Consider the following 21043-nt stretch of genomic DNA (forward strand, 5'->3'; position numbering starts at 1 on the left):
ATAAGAACATTCTACCTACCTTAAAATTTATCCTCCACATATTTTTTTTAAAAAAAATTTAGAATATTAACACAATCTTCATAATCATAATATGCTTCAAATTAGAACATTTTTAGTAGGAATCAGTAACTGATGTCTTAACCCGACTCTTAACATTTGAGGTATCATAATTAGTTTAGTTAAGTATTTTTTGTAAGAATAAAATAACACATATTTAAATATAAAGTAATCCTTATTTTTAACATAACACAAGACTTTGTACGGTAACAAATAATTTTTTTAAAATCTCAAAATAAAATGTTTCAATTGGTATGTCATATTAATATTGCTACAAAACTATGATAGAAAAATTAAGTAGATTAATTTTGGAACCGGCCAGACAAACTAAACAGAAGTTAAATTTCATGTGCAGGTACTGAACAAACCGGAACCGGAAATCTTGCATCAATAACCGGTTGCTACCACTTCAAAGAAACCGGCTTCAAGTGATCAAGATAAATGATCACAGGAACCGGCTTCACTTTCTCAAGCAACCGGTTAGCAAAGAACAGAAGACTACACTTCAACCGCATCATAATGCACAAAGACACAGAAACCGGAAAGTACAGATCAAAAGTCAGAAGATTCAAATCTCAAGAGTGACGTACTGTGACGGAGGAAACGTGTCTCGAAAGAATAAAAGAAGATCGGATCCGATCAGAAGCATGGGAGGAAGGCAATGATGCCTTGGTGATCCGATGCTGACGACCGGAAGCGGATGTTCAACACGTGTATCAATCTGAAAACCGGTTATGTCATCATCTGCTCAGAGTCACCTGCATGAATGCCAGGTGTTGAGGAAGTTGAAGCGTGCAAGCAATCCTTCTGCAGATAGGCGTGCTAATGATCAACCAATCCGCAAGAGAGAGAAGAAAGTAGCCGTTAGCTACTTTCAGCTATAAAAGGAAGATGGATCGTCTTCATTAAATGCCAGTTCTGCACGTAACGGATTACAGAAAACAAAGTTATAAAGCATTCAATTCTAGAGAGATAAAGTCTTGTAGTTTATAACCGGTATAGTCAAACCGGAAATACTTGTGTGTGATTATTGTGTTGTGTTGTATTACATCAAAGCGTGAGTTTGGTGTAACCGGCGAGTAGCGAAGTTGGGCTCGACCGGAAGTGTCATTGTAACTCTAAAGAGTTAGTGGAGATCCTTCTCATAACCTGAGAAGAAGGGGTGACGTAGGAGGGTTTGCTCCGAACATCCATAAACAAATTCCTTGCCTCGTCTTCTTTCTTTTGCTTTCATTTCCTTTTCTAAACTTAAAACCGCAAACTAATCGCCCTTCTAAAACCGGTCTTTCATTTCCATTAAATCAATTCCTTCTTAAACCTCATCTAAAGTCGCAAAGGTTGCTTCAACCTGAAACAGACATTTCCGCCCTTGAACCCGGTTCAAGAGTCTGTGACAGGCTGTGCAGTGCTGAGAACGGTTTTAGTCTCTAACCGGACTATCACCAAGTTGTGTGTGTTGTAAGCGGCCACCCTTACCGAAACCGGAAAAACACCCCCGGTCCTCCAAGGGCGTCCCCGATCCTAACAAACTAAGAAATTTACGAAGAGATGCAATCATTATTAGAGAGTCAAACAATTAGAAGACCTTAATGTATAAAATTCAATCTAAATTTTATAAAAAATAAATAAAGAAATGCCCAAAATGACTTGAATCTCATTTTGGTCTGTAAAAGGAAATGCTGACCTGAAATAGAGATCCAGCCATAAACCAAACAATATCAAGTTAATTATACTCTCTCTTAATATAAATAATAAAGTTAGAGATTCAATAACATAACTATCTAGACTTGTAAACATAAATGAATCTACCTCAACATAAACAAAGAAAGATCTAATCTACAATGTAAAAATGTTCAAGATAATTATCGTTGTTACGGCGCTGGAACATATCGCACCATCTGCAAATCGTAGTTTTTCATTCTAAAATGGACTTCAAGTGGTTGCTTCTCTCTCTCAGCTCGGATAAAAGTGAACACCTAATCAAACCCTAGTCTTCATCTAAAAAGAAACAAATCACTTGAACATGTACCTCCCCATCTAGAAAATCACATTTTTTTTATTCTGATATGGACTTCAGCTTCCAACATCACCTTCGTCGATATTTTAGTACGGTTAGCTTTCATGATTGTTTCTCCCTAAACCACTAATACACTATCTGTATTTAAGAAGTAACTAATCAAAGTTTTAAACTTATGGTAAATGGACTATGTAGATCAATCCTACCCCGAATCACTATGGACAACGCGTGAATGATGTGATAAGCCTCCAATTAATTATATTTTTTTAAGTGAACCGAGAATAATTTGAATTCAACAACAAACAAAACTACTTTATAAACAAACTGAAGAGGAATAACAAATAAAGATAATTTGATCTTTGATGATTTTTCTTGACCATTGTCAATTTAGTCTTATACCAAGATATTTTTAACTCATAAAAACACCACCATTGTGGTACCCATTTTTAAATCCTTACTATTACTATAAGTCATGAATAAAAACTTAAATAAAAAATTATTAATTTTATACTTGTTCATATTAAATTAAATAAAAAAAACTTTACAAAAATATTACATTAAAACATAAAATTCATAAATAAGTTGTTAAAATTTATTCAAAAATGAGAATTTAAGAGTTAAAGAGAAATAAAAACTGATATAAAAAAGGAAATGAAATAAAAAAGAGAAACTAATATAAAAATAATAAAAAATTTAGGAATGAAATAAATTTAAATGGTTTAATTAATGAAAAAAAGAGAGGGAAAATATATTAATATTTAATTAATAAATATATAAATAAAAAAATAAAAATTAACTATGATTTACTAAAAGAGGTTAAATAGCCTATTTTTTATATTAAGTATGTTTAAATGAGCTTTTATGAGATGCGATCTATCTAAGTGAGCTAATTGTACAAATACACATGTATAAGTGACATTTTTTCCTATATTTTAAATAGGTTGTTATATATAAATTATAAAATAATTAATATAAATATAATCAATATATATATATATATTTAATTATTTATTAATATATAATTATATAAATTATAAAATAATTAATAAAAATAAATAATATTAATAACAATAAAAAATTTGATAAATATGAAAAGAAAAAAAATATAGATATATATAATAATTCGGAAATATTAAATAAATATATATTTATATAAAATTAATTATAAAATGTATTATATATATATATATATAATTATAATGAGAGATGAAATATATAAATTAATTATAAGTGATAAATATAAATATAAATATAAATATAAATATAAATATATATATATATATAAATAAAAAAATTATGTAATATATAAAAAGGTAATTGAAATATTTATAAAAAAACTTGTTTATAATATATATATATATAAATAAATAAAATAAATATAAAAATTATGAAATTAGATACATTTATAAGTTATAGCAAATAAAATTTGTTTATATATATATAAATAAAATAAATATAAAATTATTAAGGTAGGTACATTTATAACAAAATATATTTATATATATATATATATATATATATATATATATGATGGAAAAAAATAAAAATTAATTAATAATGATATATTATTATGAGAGAGATATGTATATTAAGCGTTGTTATTATTATTATATATATATATATATATATATTATATATTATATATTATATATTATTATTATTTAGAAAATAAATATTTGTAATTTTACAGTAATTTTAATATATTATATTAAATATATATTATATAGTAGTATTATTATGTGTATTATAAATATTTATATATAAAAATAAATAAATATTTAATATAAATTTAATAATTATTAATAAAATTAATGAAGAAAAAAAAATATATATGAAAATATTAAAAATATTAGTTTAGAAAAAAGTTATAGTAATTAAAGAAGGATTGATAAATTATGAATTATTATAAAAGAGAATTATTATTATTATTTTGTATATTATAAATGTTTATAAAAAAGAAATTAAGAGAGAAATATATATATTAATTAATTAGGTATGAGAAAATAATTAAGATTGATTAAGAATGATTTTTTTTTAAAATTTTATCCTATCATTTTTTTTCTTAGAAATTATGGTATAAAATGCTTCATAACCTAGTAGCTCAAATATTCTCAATTCCATTGAAACCTTAAATTGAAATTGATTCATCATTATAAGTTGTAGTTAGATTTCTTAAATTGATAAAATAAACAAGAACTATTTGATTGAGTTCTTGAATTGAAGAGAAAGATTGAAATAATATTATTGATTGAATAAATAATCTTTACAATAGTTTATCTATTTATAATAGTAATAGAGAAATAACTAAATTGAGAAAATATAGAATTTGGTTATTATATTTAGCCTAATTAATAGGAGATAAAATATAGGATTTGGTTATTATATTTAGCCTAATTAATAGGAGATAAATAAATAATTTCTCTTATTTATTTAATACTTTATCATCCCCTTCAAGCGAAAAGGTGAGGCACAAACCGTGAGCTTGCTACGTAAAAGAGCAAATCGATGAGAAGAAAGACCTTTGGTGAAGATATCAGCCACTTGATCTTCAGTAGGAATATATTGGATGAGTAGTTGTTTACGAGCAACTTTTTCCCGAACAAAGTGAAAATCGATTTCAATATGTTTTGTGCGAGCATGAAATACCGGGTTTGCTGATAAGAATGCGGCACCAATATTATCACACCATAGAACCGGAGAAGAAGAAAGTGAAACTCGAAGTTCACTAATCACACCATAGAGATTAAATCCAACAAAGATCAGCAGTTGTATATGCAAGAGCACAATATTCAGATTCAGTACTAGATATGTGGCTGTTTCAAAAGCTTCACTCCAATAATGTAGTGGCATAGATGCATGAGCCAATAAAGTGAGACCAGTTTCCGTAATATGACGAATTTTTCGTTCAGCAATGCCATTTTGCTCACTAGTATGTGGGCAAGATAAACGATGTAAAATACCATGATTATCTGTTAATGATTTGAAATTTCTATATTTTCCTCCCCAATCAATTTGCAATATTTTGATTTTACGACTAAATAAATTTTCAATAAGTCGAAGAAAGTTGATAAACGTATTCAAGACATCCGACTTTTTCTTTAGCGGATATATCCACGTGAATTTGCTAAAATCATCCACAAAATGTACGAAATAACGACCATTAGATGAAAATTCAGGAGCAGGTCCCCAAACATCTAAATGAATTAGGTCTAAAGGAGCCATATATGTAGATTTTGAAGCTAAAAAAGGGAGTTTATGTGTTTTCCCATATTGACATGATCCACAAAAAGAAATAGTATTACTACCTGAAACTGGTAATTTAAAGTGTGATATAACTAAAGATGTAATAGCGCTAGAAGGATGTCCAAGTCGTGAATGCCAAATTTGAGCCGGAGATCTAATACCAATAAATGCTTGTTTATTAGAACATGTTGAAAACGAACTTTCAGTAGGTTCAATGCAATAAAGTCCGTCCTTGAGTAATCCTTTAAGAAGCACTATCTTCGTATCTCGGTCGTTTCCGACTTTGATAGTTTGAGTGTCTGTATAAGGAGCATGTACATGTAGATTATTAAGATCGGAAGTAATATGGTCGGTAACACCTGAATCTGGACACAAAGTGGGATCTACAATAGTAGACGATGTAACTAACATTGTCGTAGGATTTGTAGAAGGATTAAAACGAGGGCACTCGAGAGCACTATGTCCTTGTACATTACATATTTGACAAGATGGATTATAAAAACAACTTTCGGAGCGATGACCAATTTTATGACAAAAATTACATTGCGGACGATTATTGTCTCGATTCTGTCTTTGGTTTACAATAGTAGACGATGTAACTAACATTGTCGTAGAATTTGTAGAAGGATTAAAACGAGGGCACTCGAGAGCACTATGTCCTTGTACATTACATATTTGACAAGATGAATTATAAAAACAACTTTCGGAGCGATGACCAATTTTATGACAAAAATTACATTGCGGACGATTATTGTCTCGGTTCTGTCTTTGGTTCTTTCCGCCTCCATGCCTATAAATATAAGCAACATTCGCCGAAACGTTTGAGCGCGAAATATTTTTATAATGGAATTTTCTTTTCTTGAATATGAGTCGTTGTTCATAATTTAGAAGGATGTCTGTCATCTCATTAAACAATAGATCTTGTCCGGAAGTTAGAGCACATATCATCGGCTCAAACTCGTCTTCAAGCCCGTTAAGTAGAGTTAGTTGCAGATCTTGATCAGAAACATATTGTCCGGCAGCGATAAGTGCATCTGATAGATTTTTGATGTGTTGAATGAAGTTAAGAAGAGAACCACTACCTTTGTGTGCGTTTAGGAGTTGACTCCGTAACTCAAATAGTCGGCTCTTTGATTGAGAAACATAAATTTTCTCTAAGGTTTTCCAAAGTTCTTGTGCCGAAGATGATTTTGAGACTTGTTGACGAATCTCGTCGGTCAATGTTGAAAAGAGCCATGCAAGTACCCTTTGATCTTGGATACGCCATTGTTTAAACTTTGGATTCTTGATTTGAATTGTATTATTTTGACCATCTGTTTCTTGAAGAAATTTGGGAGGAGTTTCAAGATTTCCTTCTACTATATCCATAAAATCATAACCTATCATGATTGGAGTAACTTGTGATTTCCAATAGATATAATTATATTTATCAAGCTTTACGCTTCCAGATATTATTGGTAGAATTGAGGAGTGATATTGTTCTTCCATTGAAATCGTTTTCGGGAGTTTTCCCTTATACGCTCTGATACCAAGTTAGATTTCTTGAATTGATAAAATAAACAAGAACTATTTGATTGAGTTCTTGAAGAGAAAGATTGAAATAATATTATTGATTGAATAAATAATCTTTACAATAGTTTATCTATTTATAATAGTAATAGAGAAATAACTAAATTGAGAAAATATAGGATTTGGTTATTATATTTAGCCTAATTAATAGGAGATAAAATATAGGATTTGGTTATTATATTTAGCCTAATTAATAGGAGATAAATAAATAATTTCTCTTATTTATTTAATACTTTATCATCTCCCTTCAAGCGAAAAGGTGAGGCACAAACCGTGAGCTTGCTACGTAAAAGAGCAAATCGATGAGAAGAAAGACCTTTGGTGAAGATATCAGCCACTTGATCTTCAGTAGGAATATATTGGATGAGTAGTTGTTTACGAGCAACTTTTTCCCGAACAAAGTGAAAATCGATTTCAATATGTTCTGTGCGAGCATGAAATACCGGGTTTGCTGATAAGAATGCGGCACCAATATTATCACACCATAGAACCGGAGAAGAAGAAAGTGAAACTCGAAGTTCACTAATCACACCATAGAGATTAAATCCAACAAAGATCAGCAGTTGTATATGCAAGAGCACAATATTCAGATTCAGTACTAGATATGTGGCTGTTTCAAAAGCTTCACTCCAATAATGTAGTGGCATAGATGCATGAGCCAATAAAGTGAGACCAGTTTCCGTAATATGACGAATTTTTCGTTCAGCAATGCCATTTTGCTCACTAGTATGTGGGCAAGATAAACGATGTAAAATACCATGATTATCTGTTAATGATTTGAAATTTCTATATTTTCCTCCCCAATCAGTTTGCAATATTTTGATTTTACGACTAAATAAATTTTCAATAAGTCGAAGAAAGTTGATAAACGTATTCAAGACATCCGACTTTTTCTTTAGCGGATATATCCACGTGAATTTGCTAAAATCATCCACAAAATGTACGAAATAACGACCATTAGATGAAAATTCAGGAGCAGGTCCCCAAACATCTAAATGAATTAGGTCTAAAGGAGCCATAGATGTAGATTTTGAAGCTAAAAAAGGGAGTTTATGTGCTTTCCCATATTGACATGATCCACAAAAAGAAATAGTATTACTACCTGAAACTGGTAATTTAAAGTGTGATATAACTAAAGATGTAGTAGCGCTAGAAGGATGTCCAAGTCGTGAATGCCAAATTTGAGCCGGAGATCTAATACCAATAAATGCTTGTTTATTAGAACATGTTGAAAACGAACTTTCAGTAGGTTCAATGCAATAAATCCGTCCTTGAGTAATCCTTTAAGAAGCACTATCTTCGTATCTCGGTCGTTTCCGACTTTGATAGTTTGAGTGTCTGTATAAGGAGCATGTACATGTAGATTATTAAGATCGGAAGTAATATGGTCGGTAACACCTGAATCTGGACACAAAGTGGGATCTACAATAGTAGACGATGTAACTAACATTGTCGTAGGATTTGTAGAAGGATTAAAACGAGGGCACTCGAGAGCACTATGTCCTTGTACATTACATATTTGACAAGATGGATTATAAAAACAACTTTCGGAGCGATGACCAATTTTATGACAAAAATTACATTGCGGACGATTATTGTCTCGATTCTGTCTTTGGTTTACAATAGTAGACGATGTAACTAACATTGTCGTAGAATTTGTAGAAGGATTAAAACGAGGGCACTCGAGAGCACTATGTCCTTGTACATTACATATTTGACAAGATGAATTATAAAAACAACTTTCGGAGCGATGACCAATTTTATGACAAAAATTACATTGCGGACGATTATTGTCTCGGTTCTGTCTTTGGTTCTTTCCGCCTCCATGCCTATAAATATAAGCAACATTCGCCGAAACGTTTGAGCGCGAAATATTTTTATAATGGAATTTTCTTTTCTTGAATATGAGTCGTTGTTCATAATTTAGAAGGATGTCTGTCATCTCATTAAACAATAGATCTTGTCCGGAAGTTAGAGCACATATCATCGGCTCAAACTCGTCTCCAAGCCCGTTGAGTAGAGTTAGTTGCAGATCTTGATCAGAAACATATTGTCCGGCAGCGATAAGTGCATCTGATAGATTTTTGATGTGTTGAATGAAGTTAAGAAGAGAACCACTACCTTTGTGTGCGTTTAGGAGTTGACTCCGTAACTCAAATAGTCGGCTCTTTGATTGAGAAACATAAATTTTCTCTAAGGTTTTCCAAAGTTCTTGTGCCGAAGATGATTTTGAGACTTGTTGACGAATCTCGTCGGTCAATGTTGAAAAGAGCCATGCAAGTACCCTTTGATCTTGGATACGCCATTGTTTAAACTTTGGATTCTTGATTTGAATTGTATTATTTTGACCATCTGTTTCTTGAAGAAATTTGGGAGGAGTTTCAAGATTTCCTTCTACTATATCCATAAAATCATAACCTATCATGATTGGAGTAACTTGTGATTTCCAATAGATATAATTATATTTATCAAGCTTTACGCTTCCAGATATTATTGGTAGAATTGAGGAGTGATATTGTTCTTCCATTGAAATCGTTTTCGGGAGTTTTCCCTTATACGCTCTGATACCAAGTTAGATTTCTTGAATTGATAAAATAAACAAGAACTATTTGATTGAGTTCTTGAAGAGAAAGATTGAAATAATATTATTGATTGAATAAATAATCTTTACAATAGTTTATCTATTTATAATAGTAATAGAGAAATAACTAAATTGAGAAAATATAGGATTTGGTTATTATATTTAGCCTAATTAATAGGAGATAAAATATAGGATTTGGTTATTATATTTAGCCTAAATAAATAGGAGATAAAATATAGGATTTGGTTATTATATTTAGCCTAGGAGATAAATAAATAATTTCTCTTATTTATTTAATACTTTATCAGTTGTTTAAAAAAATAAAAGAAGGTATTATCATTCATATCTTCTTTAACATGTTTTTAAGTAAATAAATGAACAATAAGAATTGAAAGCAAAAAAGCTCAAATATTATTAAGTTTGAATGACACTAATAATACTACAACAAGAAGAAGAATAAGGAGGAAGAGAAAAACACATACAAAAGTGAAGAACTCCCAAAATGAAGCCAAGAACAAAGAAAATAATACCATAGATATTGATCAATCCAGCAAATTCAAAGCCAGAACCAGCATCAATGCTTTGATTATACCAATTGGTTGTTATTTTAACGAGATAATATTCATCTCGACGACGAAGAAGACGAAGACAACAATAGAAGGAAAGGTAAAAGAATCTGCAATAATGCCAAACCCTTTTAGGTTTAAGGGTTAGCTTTAGATGAACAACAAAACTACATGCCCTGGTCAAGAAGATAGTCTCCCATTCGCTCAACCACCAGATTACACTGTCCAGGAGTCATTGGCTCTTCATAGATTCCAAATATCAATGCTTGTCCCGTTTTCTTAATGGTAATCCCACCAGATCCCTATTCATTGAATTGAATCATAATCATAATCATAATCATCATCAATAGAGAAGAATGAAGATAGAATAATGAATGAATGAAAGAATGAAAAGAAACACCTTCTTTCCTCGTATAACTGCACCAGCTTCTCCTTGAATAACCATGTACTTTGCTCCGGCAAGATGCATACCAGTTGGTGCAAGGAAACCAGGTTCATCAAAATCTTTCATGATACCAGTAATATCTTCTGGATTCAGCTGCACATATATATATATGGAAATCAATATGAACAACACACAGATCATCGATCATCAAGATTCAAGAGGGAGGGGAATGGAGAAAGATTATAAAAACGGATGAAAACCTTGGGGAAGGTAGCGCTCTGAGCCCAAACGCTTCCGTCGTGGCCAAGGATAGCAGAGGCTGCAAGTTGATGACCTTCAATGTCGCACATCAAATGCTCGTCGACGTAAGTTTGCCACGACATTTTTGGATCTTCCTAATTGATAGTTTTAATTATGATTGTTTGATCGGTTAGCTAGGTTTCCCTGTTGTTGTATAGAGATGTATTCAGGTACGAAAGGAAGGAATGAATGTTTATATATATATATAGTATATAGATATATACTTGCAATGGAATAGTTCAGTCTTCTAACACACAGAGAGAGAAATGAACGGACGCTAATGGCGAAGGAGAAGGTGTGATTTCTCAACCGTATATTTCAATGTCAGATCCGCCATTTTAGCTCTCACATATCATTTCCTTATATATATAATTAGTTAGATCACATTAAAATTATATATATATATAATGTTTTATAAACAAAAAAAAACTATATTTATTTATATACACATTTTTTATTAATTAAGTTCAGGATTTGAGACCACTTTTAGGTCAAATTAGATTAGAGCTCTTTGTTGGAACAATTAAAATTTCAAACATCTTCTTTCAAAGTTGTGACTATTTATTGTCAAGATTATAAAAACAAAATTTTAAATGTAGTTAAGTACCTATTATAAACATAATTTAAATAATAAATCATTGTTACTAATTTAATTATCGAATTTTAGAGAATCAATGTTTCTTTAAAATTCGAAAATTAAATTAGTGACATTAATATTTAATTAATTTATTTATAAATGTTACATAATAAACAATAAGAAGTTGTTTTTGCATAATTTTAAAAAAAAAAAGATTTCCAAATTTTAAGATTTAAAAGAAAAGTCTAATCTTAATTGATATATAATGAGGCATAATTGGACAATTAAGTCTACTTATTTTTATATACATTTTTCCTACCAAATCAAAATTTTGAATTTGATTTACGGTTTTAAAAATAAGATCAAATCAAATCTGTATATTTAGCAAAATAAATTATGAATTAAAATCATTACAATCATCAAACAAATTGGTATATATTTGAGAATAGTAGTTTAATTCGATAACTGATTTTTATTTTTTATTTTTGCTTCGTTCACTAATTAATTCTTACTAGAAATTCTTTAAAATAAAATTTGTTTTATCTTTTATATACATTTTAAGCTGAAAACACTCCTGTAATTTTGTTAATAAAAATTGTTTTTTAAACTTTATTTTGATTCAATTATACTTATCAATTTATACAAACTAAGCCACTTCTTAATTTTAATTTATAAATTTACTACTTATTAGTAAAGTTTAATTTAACATAAATAAAATTTAAATATAATGATATTTTATTATTTAACAAGTACTTAATATTAATATTTTAAATGATTATAACCTCAATAAACAAATTTATATTATAACTAATTTAAAGTTGAAAAAGATAATGTTTAAAATTAAGGAAGAACACTTACTAGTTACTTCGATATTTTGGATAGTTTGAGTTCATCGAGTAGTTGAGTCTATTGGTTAGGTTAATTTAGATTGAAACCGATCATTATTTGAGATTTAAATAACGATGTCAATGATTCAGTTGTGTTTTATTATTATTATTTATAAATCTACCAAAGCAAATCATTTGCGCCCTTTAATTATATAAGCAATAAAGGAAGGTTTTAGTCAATTGTAAAACGACAATTGAATTGCTTGGCGTTGGACCAATTTCACTCAAATTTTTCAACAAGCCCAAATAAACCCAACGTGTATAATCATCAATTATGGAGTGGAATTCGCAAGATGTGAAAAGAAGAATCCAAACTCAATGAAATTCATAATACCGATGATTATAAATTTTGTTCATAAACAATATTTTATTTCACTTCTATAGACAATAACACCGGAAATACAAACGTATAATTCTTTCACCAAGTTATTATTGGGAATTCATGCATCGATATCATGATGGGTACTTTACTAAAGTACGGGAACAAACATTAAATTTGACTTCATGGGTATTTCTAGTCGATTAGCTCGTTAACTAATCTTTATTTAAACACTGCTCATTATAATATGAGAAAACACATTTCAAGCCTTAGGAGGTGGCGGAGAACAGACACAAGGGCAACATCCATTTGGTGGTGCAGGCGAGCAACATACACAAAGAGGGCAAAACGGTCCTCCTTGTAGCACTACAACCATCAGAGTGTGACATTAACTTTAAAGAATTATCAATATAAAACATAGTTACGAATAAAAAAAATAAACAAAAAAAGAGAAAATGACTAGAACTTACATTCGCGACCCACTCGAGTGGCATCAGACATATCAATTGCCGGAGAAAGAACCAAAACTAACAGAACAAAAGTGACAAAGAAAGCTTTGGCCATTTGTTTTTTATTGCTTGTGTTAATACAAAGAAGGATAAATGGATGTATATTAATCATACCTATGAGAGTTAACTATTTATATTATAAATGAGTGCATGGTTTGTTGGACCGGCCGCCATGCATGCAATAATATTATCATGTGTGAAAGGAGATAGTTTGATTTTTTAGCATCCAACATTGAATTTCTAGCAAAATTTTTGAATTCTTAATGTGATTTAATTTCATTTCTTAGACTTCCATGTGCAAGATATATAGTTGATTAATCAAACCGCCATTAATTGTCTTGTGAGTATGCCGGGCCGTAATTAGGTTTGACAAAAGTTTTTTAAAGATTTCACAAGGACTTTAATGATTATAAAAAACAAATTTAATAACCATTTAGCTTGTACTATAATATCAATAAAAAGATAATTATTTTATCGTTATTGATCAAGTATTGTATCCTATTAATTATATATATATAAGACGTGAAGTTATTAAAGATGTCGTAGGTCCTTTCACCTAAAATTGCATAAATAAAGGTGTAACTGTAAATTACTGAGAGTTAAACAAATTATAGGCCTTTTATTTTAATAGTTTTCATTACTAATACAAAGTTTTTTATATTTATAAAGTACTTTTTATTAATAAATTTCGTCGTAATTGATTATTTTTTACTAGTGTATGTTAAATATAAACAAATATTATTATTTTATCATTATAATACTGCCTAGTTTGATTTTGGGTTATTAAAGTTATTTTGAGATTTTTTTTTTATATATTTTTAAAACATTCTCTCTTTTATCACATCTTTATTTTTTTAATCATCAAATTATTTACTTAATTTCTTAATATTAATATATATATTTTAATTTAATAAGCAATTAGATTGGATCGAAGCAACTTAAATGTTCGAACCTGGACCAAAACAAAATTTTATTAATTAAGATAATAACAATAAAATATGTATTTTTCTCTTTTGCAACAAAAGAATATTGCACTAAGATTTTCTGCAATTTTGTTAGAATATTAGTGCTATTTTTATATTATTTAATGCAGACATTTAACTAGTTTTTGACGAATGAATCAAACCGATTGAACTTATAATCTTATAATCGATCTGATTAATTAACCGAAATTAAAGATTTGAAAATGTCAACGGTTTGGTTGTGTATTTCGGTATTACTAATCAATCGAATCCAACCACTTACCTCCTTAAATGGAACGAACTCTAAATTTCGATCTCTTGAAAGTTTTTATTTCAATTGCTTTGTACTTAAATTGTTTTGTTTCCTATTTATTTTTATTTTGGTGTTTTCAACATATACTAAATCAACAGCTAAAAACATATGTCACTAAACAAGATATTGTAGTAACAATATCGGATTTGGTGATTCTTTATAAGCGTGTAAAACAATATAAATAGTAAACGGGTGTTGCTATTATTGTTATGTGACGCAAGGACAATCGTTGGTATAATTGTATAAATACTAGCAACCTTACAAAATGAGGTTACATTGTTGTAATGGATACATATATAAACGTTGTTCTTATCATAAAGGAAGACCCTTTTACTCAATTTGGGATATGTTTAACATTGAATTTCAGTTTGTTTCATTTTAGGGATATTTGAATTGCTTGGTTGAACATATTTTAAATGTAGAAAATCTGAAACAATGTTAACAAATCTCCTCACATGGGAGGTTTTGGTTACACAAAATTTGATTGCAAATAATTGTGAGATATAATTTCCTTTTATTTGATATGGTTTGATTTGATTGTATTCATCAACAAGCTAAATACTAGTTCACTCTAAATAATACATAAAATGCAAAGAAAGTTATCCTTAAAATGTAAAAGATATTAGTGAAAGTCAAAATATTTAACAAAAAAAATGCAATAAAAAAATTCAAAAGGGAAACTATCAACATGATTTACATCAATGATATAGAATACGTTCATTTATTTATTCAAAAGTGACTTGAAAGTCTTGTCTACGAAAAGAAATTACCATAGATATTTTACTGAATTCTTTATTCAAACATTGTATCATTAATGAACAAGCAAAAACCAACAATATCAATAGCGACACATAAATGTTTGATTTCAATCTCCTAATGTTCTTATCATATTGATATTAAATTCAGTGATTGCTGTTGCTTCATTTTTAGAGTTTTGATTCTAGACATGTGCTAAAGGAGAATATTTTGTACAAACCGCACATGTTACTTACAATTTTAGTTTATATGATTTGTTTACGACATATGTGATCAGAGTATAGGGGGAACCATATATATAATTATTTCACCAGGTTATTATTGAGAATTCATCCATCGACACCATGATCAATGTGTACATAATTACGAGAACATAAAAGTAAATTTAACTTCATGGGCATGATTAGCTTGTTAGCTAATCCTTATTTAACAGTGTGTTATATGATAAACATATTTTCAAGCCCTAGGAGGTGGCGGAGAGCAGACACAAGGGCAACATTTATCAGGTGATGGTGCGGGAGAGCAACATACGCAAGCAGGACAAATTGGTCCGCCTTGTAGCACTACAATCATAAAGGGTGACATTATCTTTAACGAATTGTCATATCACGAAGCTTATATATATTAAAAAAACATATTTAAACAAAAGAGAAATAATTAGAACTTACGTTCGCGACCCACCCTAGTGGCATCGGACATCTCAAGGGCGGGAGAAAAGACCAAAACTAAGAGAACAAAAGTGACAAAGAAAACTTTGGCCATTGTTTTTTTGCTTGTGTTAAACAAAGATGTGTGATATGTATTATGTGAATTGAATGAATGACCAAGGTTTCCTATAAGAGCTACTATTTATATAGTAAATGAGTGCATGATTGGTTGGACCGGCCATCATACATTCAATATAATATATCATGTGTGAAAGGAGATGTTTGAATTTTTAGCAACCAATATTGAATTTCTAGCCAATGTTTGAATTCCCAATGTGATTTAATTTATTTTCTTAGACTTCCATGTGCAATAAAATTGATTAATGAAACCATCCTTAATTTATCCTCTCGTGAATTGTAATATAATTAAATCAAAATTTATTCTACATTATTAATAAACATATGTTTATACTAAGCAGATAATTGATTTAGATTCAATTTTTACAATTAAATCTACAATTAAAAAATTGGTTACACAAAAATAATTAGTATCCATAATAAGATCCATATGGCTATAACCAAGTGGTTTGATTCATCAATGATTCACCGATTAGTTGATTATACTTTTTGTTTTGTTTATTTGTTATTTATGATTTATAATTTTATTTAAACATCACACGTGGATATTTACCAGGTTAAATGGATTTTTGTTTTTCACTAAACAATGTAATATATATTAGTATAGTAATAACCCAGGATTTGGCGACGCTTTATAAGAGCCGGAAAATAACAAAATATCCGACACATATACCCTAACTAACATTGTTTTATGTTGCTATTATTATTATGTGACTAAATAATCGTCGGTATAATACCGGTGGTTCATAAATATGCCTCTTAAAGTTACTATTATCGCCGAAAAGAGGTTATATCTGTTCTAATGGAGATGGATACATAAATGTTGTTCTCTAATGTAATCCCTTTACTCAATTTGGGAGGTGTAATTAGGGGTGAGCAAACGGGTAAATCCGACCCGTATTACTCAACCCATATTCAACCCAAATTAAATTTACCTAACTCATAATTCAATCCATATTATTTACTAATATGAGTTAGGTATGGGTTGGGTAACCAAAATTATTTTATTTTTATTTTTTCATTTAACATGTATTTGAGTTATTTAACACATTTTTATTCGTTTAACACGTTTTTGACATATTTAACATGTTTTCCACATTTTCATGTTTTTAACCCGTTATGAAATATTTAACACATTTTTGACATGTTTAATACGTTTTTCACACGTTTTTAACACGCTTGACACGTTTTTCACGATTATGACACATTTAACACATTTTAACACGTTTTTCACGTTTTGGCACATTTAACACGTTTTGACACGTTTAACATGTTTTTCACATTCTTGACACATTTAACACGTTTTCACACGTTTTTCACGTTTTTGGCACGTTTTCACGTTTTTGGCATGTTTAACACGTTTTGACACGTTTAACACGTTTTTGACACTTTTTCACGTTTTTGACATGTTTAATACGTTTTTCACACGTTTAACACGTTTTGACACTATTTTAATGTTTTGACATGTTTAACACATTTAACACGTTTTGACACGTTTGACACATTTTCCACGATTATGACACATTTAACACATTTTGACATATTTTTCACGTTTTTGGCACGTTTAACACATTTTGACACGTTTTGACACGTTTAACATGTTTTTCACGTTTTTCACATTTTTAATATGTTTAACACATTTTCACATGTTTTCACGTTTTTGGCACGTTTTGACACGTTTTCCATGTTTTTGACACATTTTAACACGTTTAACATGTTTCTCACATTTTTGTCACATTTAATACGTTTTCACACGTTTGACGTGCTAAAATGTGAAAAATGTGTTAAACATGCCAAAACGTGAAAACGTGTTAAACATGCCAAAAATGTGTTAAACGTGTTAAACGTGACAAAAACGTGTTAAAATTTATCAAAACGTGTTAAAGTGCAAAAAACATGGTAAACATGTCAAAAATATATTAAATGTGCAAAAACGTGTTAAACGTGTTAAAATGTCAAAAACGTGTTCAACGTGCCAAAAACGTGAAAACATGCCAAAAACGTGTTAAACGTACCAAAACATGTTAAATATGCTAAAAATATGTTAAATGAGCCAAAAACATGTTAAACGTGTTCAACATGTCAAAAACGTGTTAAGCGTGCCAAAAATATGAAAAACGTGTTAACGTGTGAAAAATGTGTCAAATATGTCAAAAACGTGTTAAACATGCCAAAAACGTGAAAAACATGTTAAACGTGTAAAAACGTGTGAAACGTGTGAAAACTGTATTAAACGTATTAAACATATCAAAAACGTGTTAAACGTGTTAAAATATCAAAAATGTGTTAAACGTGCCAAAAACATGAAAACGTGTTAAACTTATCAAAAACGTATTAACGTGTTATATATGTTAAAAACGTGTTAAACGTGCCAAAAACATAAAAAGCGTGTTAAACTTGTCAAAAACGCGTTAAACGTATTAAACATGTCAAAAACGTGTTAAACATGACAAAACGTGAAAAACGTACTATTAGTATAAAAACGTGTTAAACATGTCAAAACGTGTTAAACGTGCCAAAGACGTGAAAACGTGTTAAACGTGTGAAAAACGTGTTATAAGTGTGAAAACGTGTTAAAAATATTAAAAATGTGTTAAACGTGTGAAAAACGTGTTAAACATGTGAAAAACATGTTAAACATGTTAAAAACGTGTTCGACTTAAAGTTGGAAGATTATTAGTTTATATTGGATTAATAATAGAGAATTAAATTAAATTTATATAATTTGGGTAATTTGTGTAATCCTAACCCAACCCAAATTAAACCCAACCCATATTCAACCCAACCCATACTCAACCCAACCCATATTAACCAACCCAAATTAATATTTTGGGTTTGGGTTAAGGTTGGGTTTAGGTAAACCCAAATTATGCTCGCCCATAGATGTGTTTGACATTGAATTTCAGTTTTTGTTTCTTGCTCCATTTAGTTTAAAAGGTGTATTATATTTGATATAAAAATATTTTTACAAGCATACTAGCTAGTAGAGAGTGAAAATAAATAAATATTTTATTTAAGTTGGAAAGAAAATAAAAACAAAATACAAGGTTATAAATATTTCTTTCCAAAGTTATTATGTATTGATAATTATTTATCCATCAATATCGTGAGGGTCTAATTAAGATTAGAAAAGCACATTAAAGTTGATTTCAGAGGCATAAACGCATACACTTGTCTATAACATGATAAATATGTTTCAAGCAGTATGAGGTGGCGGCGAGCAATCGAAACAAGGGCAACATTGATCAAGTGATGGCGCGGGCGCACAACACAAGCAAGTAAGGCAAAATGGACAGTCATCTTGTAGCACTACACACATGAATTATGGTTCCATTAACTTTCGAGAATCATTGTAAACGGAGTTTCTAATTAATAGATGTTTTGAACAAATTAAAGAGAAATAAATATATAACTCGAATTTACATTCGCGACCCACCCTAGAGGCACCAGACATTTCGAGTGTGGGAGAAAGATTCATAACTAAGATAACAAAAGTGACCAAGAATGACTCCAGATGAAATTGAATTGTTGCCTATAAGAGCTACTATATATTTATTTAGCATTATCATGTGTCAAAGGATAATGTTGAATTCTTAGCATCCATCATTGAATTTCTAACTAATGTTTGAAATTTCAATTTTCAGCATTTCATGTCAAGAAAATTGATTAATCAAAGCACCCTTCAATACCTTCATCTTGTGTTTGACAAAGAGATGTCAAAATTACAATAACCATGAATGATTATAAAGAAGCAAATTTAATAAACAGTTACCTTATTTTATAATATTTTTAATTTTAATTTCTATAAAATTAACATACACAAAGTCTAATATTTAACAATAAAATTTAGCACATCATAAGCCATAGAAAAAAACATCGACCAATAAGATTGAGGTTCTCCAAATAGCCTAATATATATGTTGTGGATCTGAAATCCCTTTTCTATCATGCTTAGTATCTTCCTCGTCTTCTATTTTGATATTTTTCTTTCATCAAATGCCTTTTACTGAATTCATTCATTTATGGTCTTTCTTGCATATTTTCAATCATCTACGTCATCCTTGAGATTTTTTAAATAAATACTTTTTTTTAATGATAAAAGCAAATTTCAGTTATTAATAGTATAAGGAGAGTACTGTTATTTTTTTTTTTATAAATGGTAATGTATTATAAAACAGTAAATATATAACAAAAGTAAGCATAATATCATAAAAAAATATATATATATATAAAAAATTGACTAATGTCCACAAAAATATGTATGCAATATCTAAACTTTTGATAGAAAATTGTCAAGAATCTTACTCCCATATATATATTAAACAAGTGACATACTTTTCTCATTCCTAATAAAGACTATTAAACACAATTCCATACAGTACTTTCATGCATGTGTTTTCCATCGTTCAAACAAGAGAAAATCACATAAATAATTTGGTTACTCTGTCCGTGTATGAGTATGAGTAAGGGGTAAGTAGTTTGGTTTGTTTCGGTTTATTAAATTTCAAACAAATTCTCATTAATGTTCCTTACATCATAAAATTGTTAATTTCTCAAATTCAATTATTTTCCATCCAACCACCGCAAGATTTCAGCGCGTTTTCAAATCTTTCAAAATAAAATTCTTTGGGTATAGGACCTACAATGTTTGAAGTTTTGGAAATATCTCATACAAGCAATCATTATTGTGGAATTAGATGCAAAATGATCGAATGTCATACAAAAAAAATGATTTTAACATAACAACATAACTCGAGCTTAATTCGTCGATCTTATCATGACTCTTCCAATCTCACAAGATCACACTTGGTTTGATGATTCGCTCTAAGAGATACAAACTCATTTGTTGATGCAAATGTTTTTTATGATATTGAGACACTACTAATGGACTCTCTAGACAACTAGTACTATGGCTGCAAATGAACAAAGTCGAACTTAAACCAGCTTGATTTCGAGCTCGACTTAATTTAATATTTATTAGCCGACTCAAACTCGATCTTGAACACGCTCTAGGACTGCAAATGAGCAAAGTTGAGCTTAAACTAACTTGAGCTCAAACTCGACTCAATTTATTTATTAGCTCGACTCGAACTCGAGCTCGAGCTCGAACGAGTATATAAATTTGAGTTTGAGCTCGACTCACTATTTACCTGCGCTCGGCTCGGCTCGAAAGTTTGAACTAAAATTAAGTTTTCAAGCTCGAGCTTGAATTCAAAC

At 29.6% G+C, this 21043-nt stretch overlaps 1 protein-coding gene and 1 long non-coding RNA gene across 2 annotated transcripts; both read right to left on the reverse strand.

Moving 5' to 3' along the window:
- Positions 1-10063: 10063 nt before the first annotated feature.
- Positions 10064-10840, reverse strand: LOC124931679 (profilin-4). Its single transcript, XM_047472203.1, has 3 exons — positions 10679-10840; positions 10434-10571; positions 10064-10335 (listed from the first exon to the last, which is right to left on the reverse strand). The coding sequence occupies exons 1-3, from the start codon at positions 10799-10801 to the stop codon at positions 10201-10203; spliced, it is 396 nt and encodes a 131-aa protein (XP_047328159.1). The 5' UTR covers positions 10802-10840; the 3' UTR covers positions 10064-10200.
- Positions 10841-15325: 4485 nt separating this feature from the next.
- LOC124933021 lies at positions 15326-15852 on the reverse strand. The gene is made up of 2 exons (XR_007098804.1): positions 15710-15852; positions 15326-15604 (listed from the first exon to the last, which is right to left on the reverse strand). It is a non-coding gene; the product is annotated as an uncharacterized LOC124933021 (long non-coding RNA).
- Positions 15853-21043: the final 5191 nt, after the last annotated feature.

Source organism: Impatiens glandulifera, chromosome 3 (genome assembly GCF_907164915.1).
Source record: "Impatiens glandulifera chromosome 3, dImpGla2.1, whole genome shotgun sequence".
Classification (NCBI taxonomy): Eukaryota; Viridiplantae; Streptophyta; class Magnoliopsida; order Ericales; family Balsaminaceae; genus Impatiens; species Impatiens glandulifera.

Excerpts from the sequence above, each read along its gene's own strand:
- LOC124931679 (XM_047472203.1), bottom strand. The coding sequence starts at position 10,801 with ATGTCGTGGCAAACTTACGTCGACGAGCATTTGATGTGCGACATTGAA. Across the intron at positions 10,572-10,678 it reads AGAGCGCTACCTTCCCCAAG|CTGAATCCAGAAGATATTAC; the intron begins GTTTTCATCCGT and ends ATATATGTGCAG. Across the intron at positions 10,336-10,433 it reads CAGTTATACGAGGAAAGAAG|GGATCTGGTGGGATTACCAT; the intron begins GTGTTTCTTTTC and ends TTCAATGAATAG.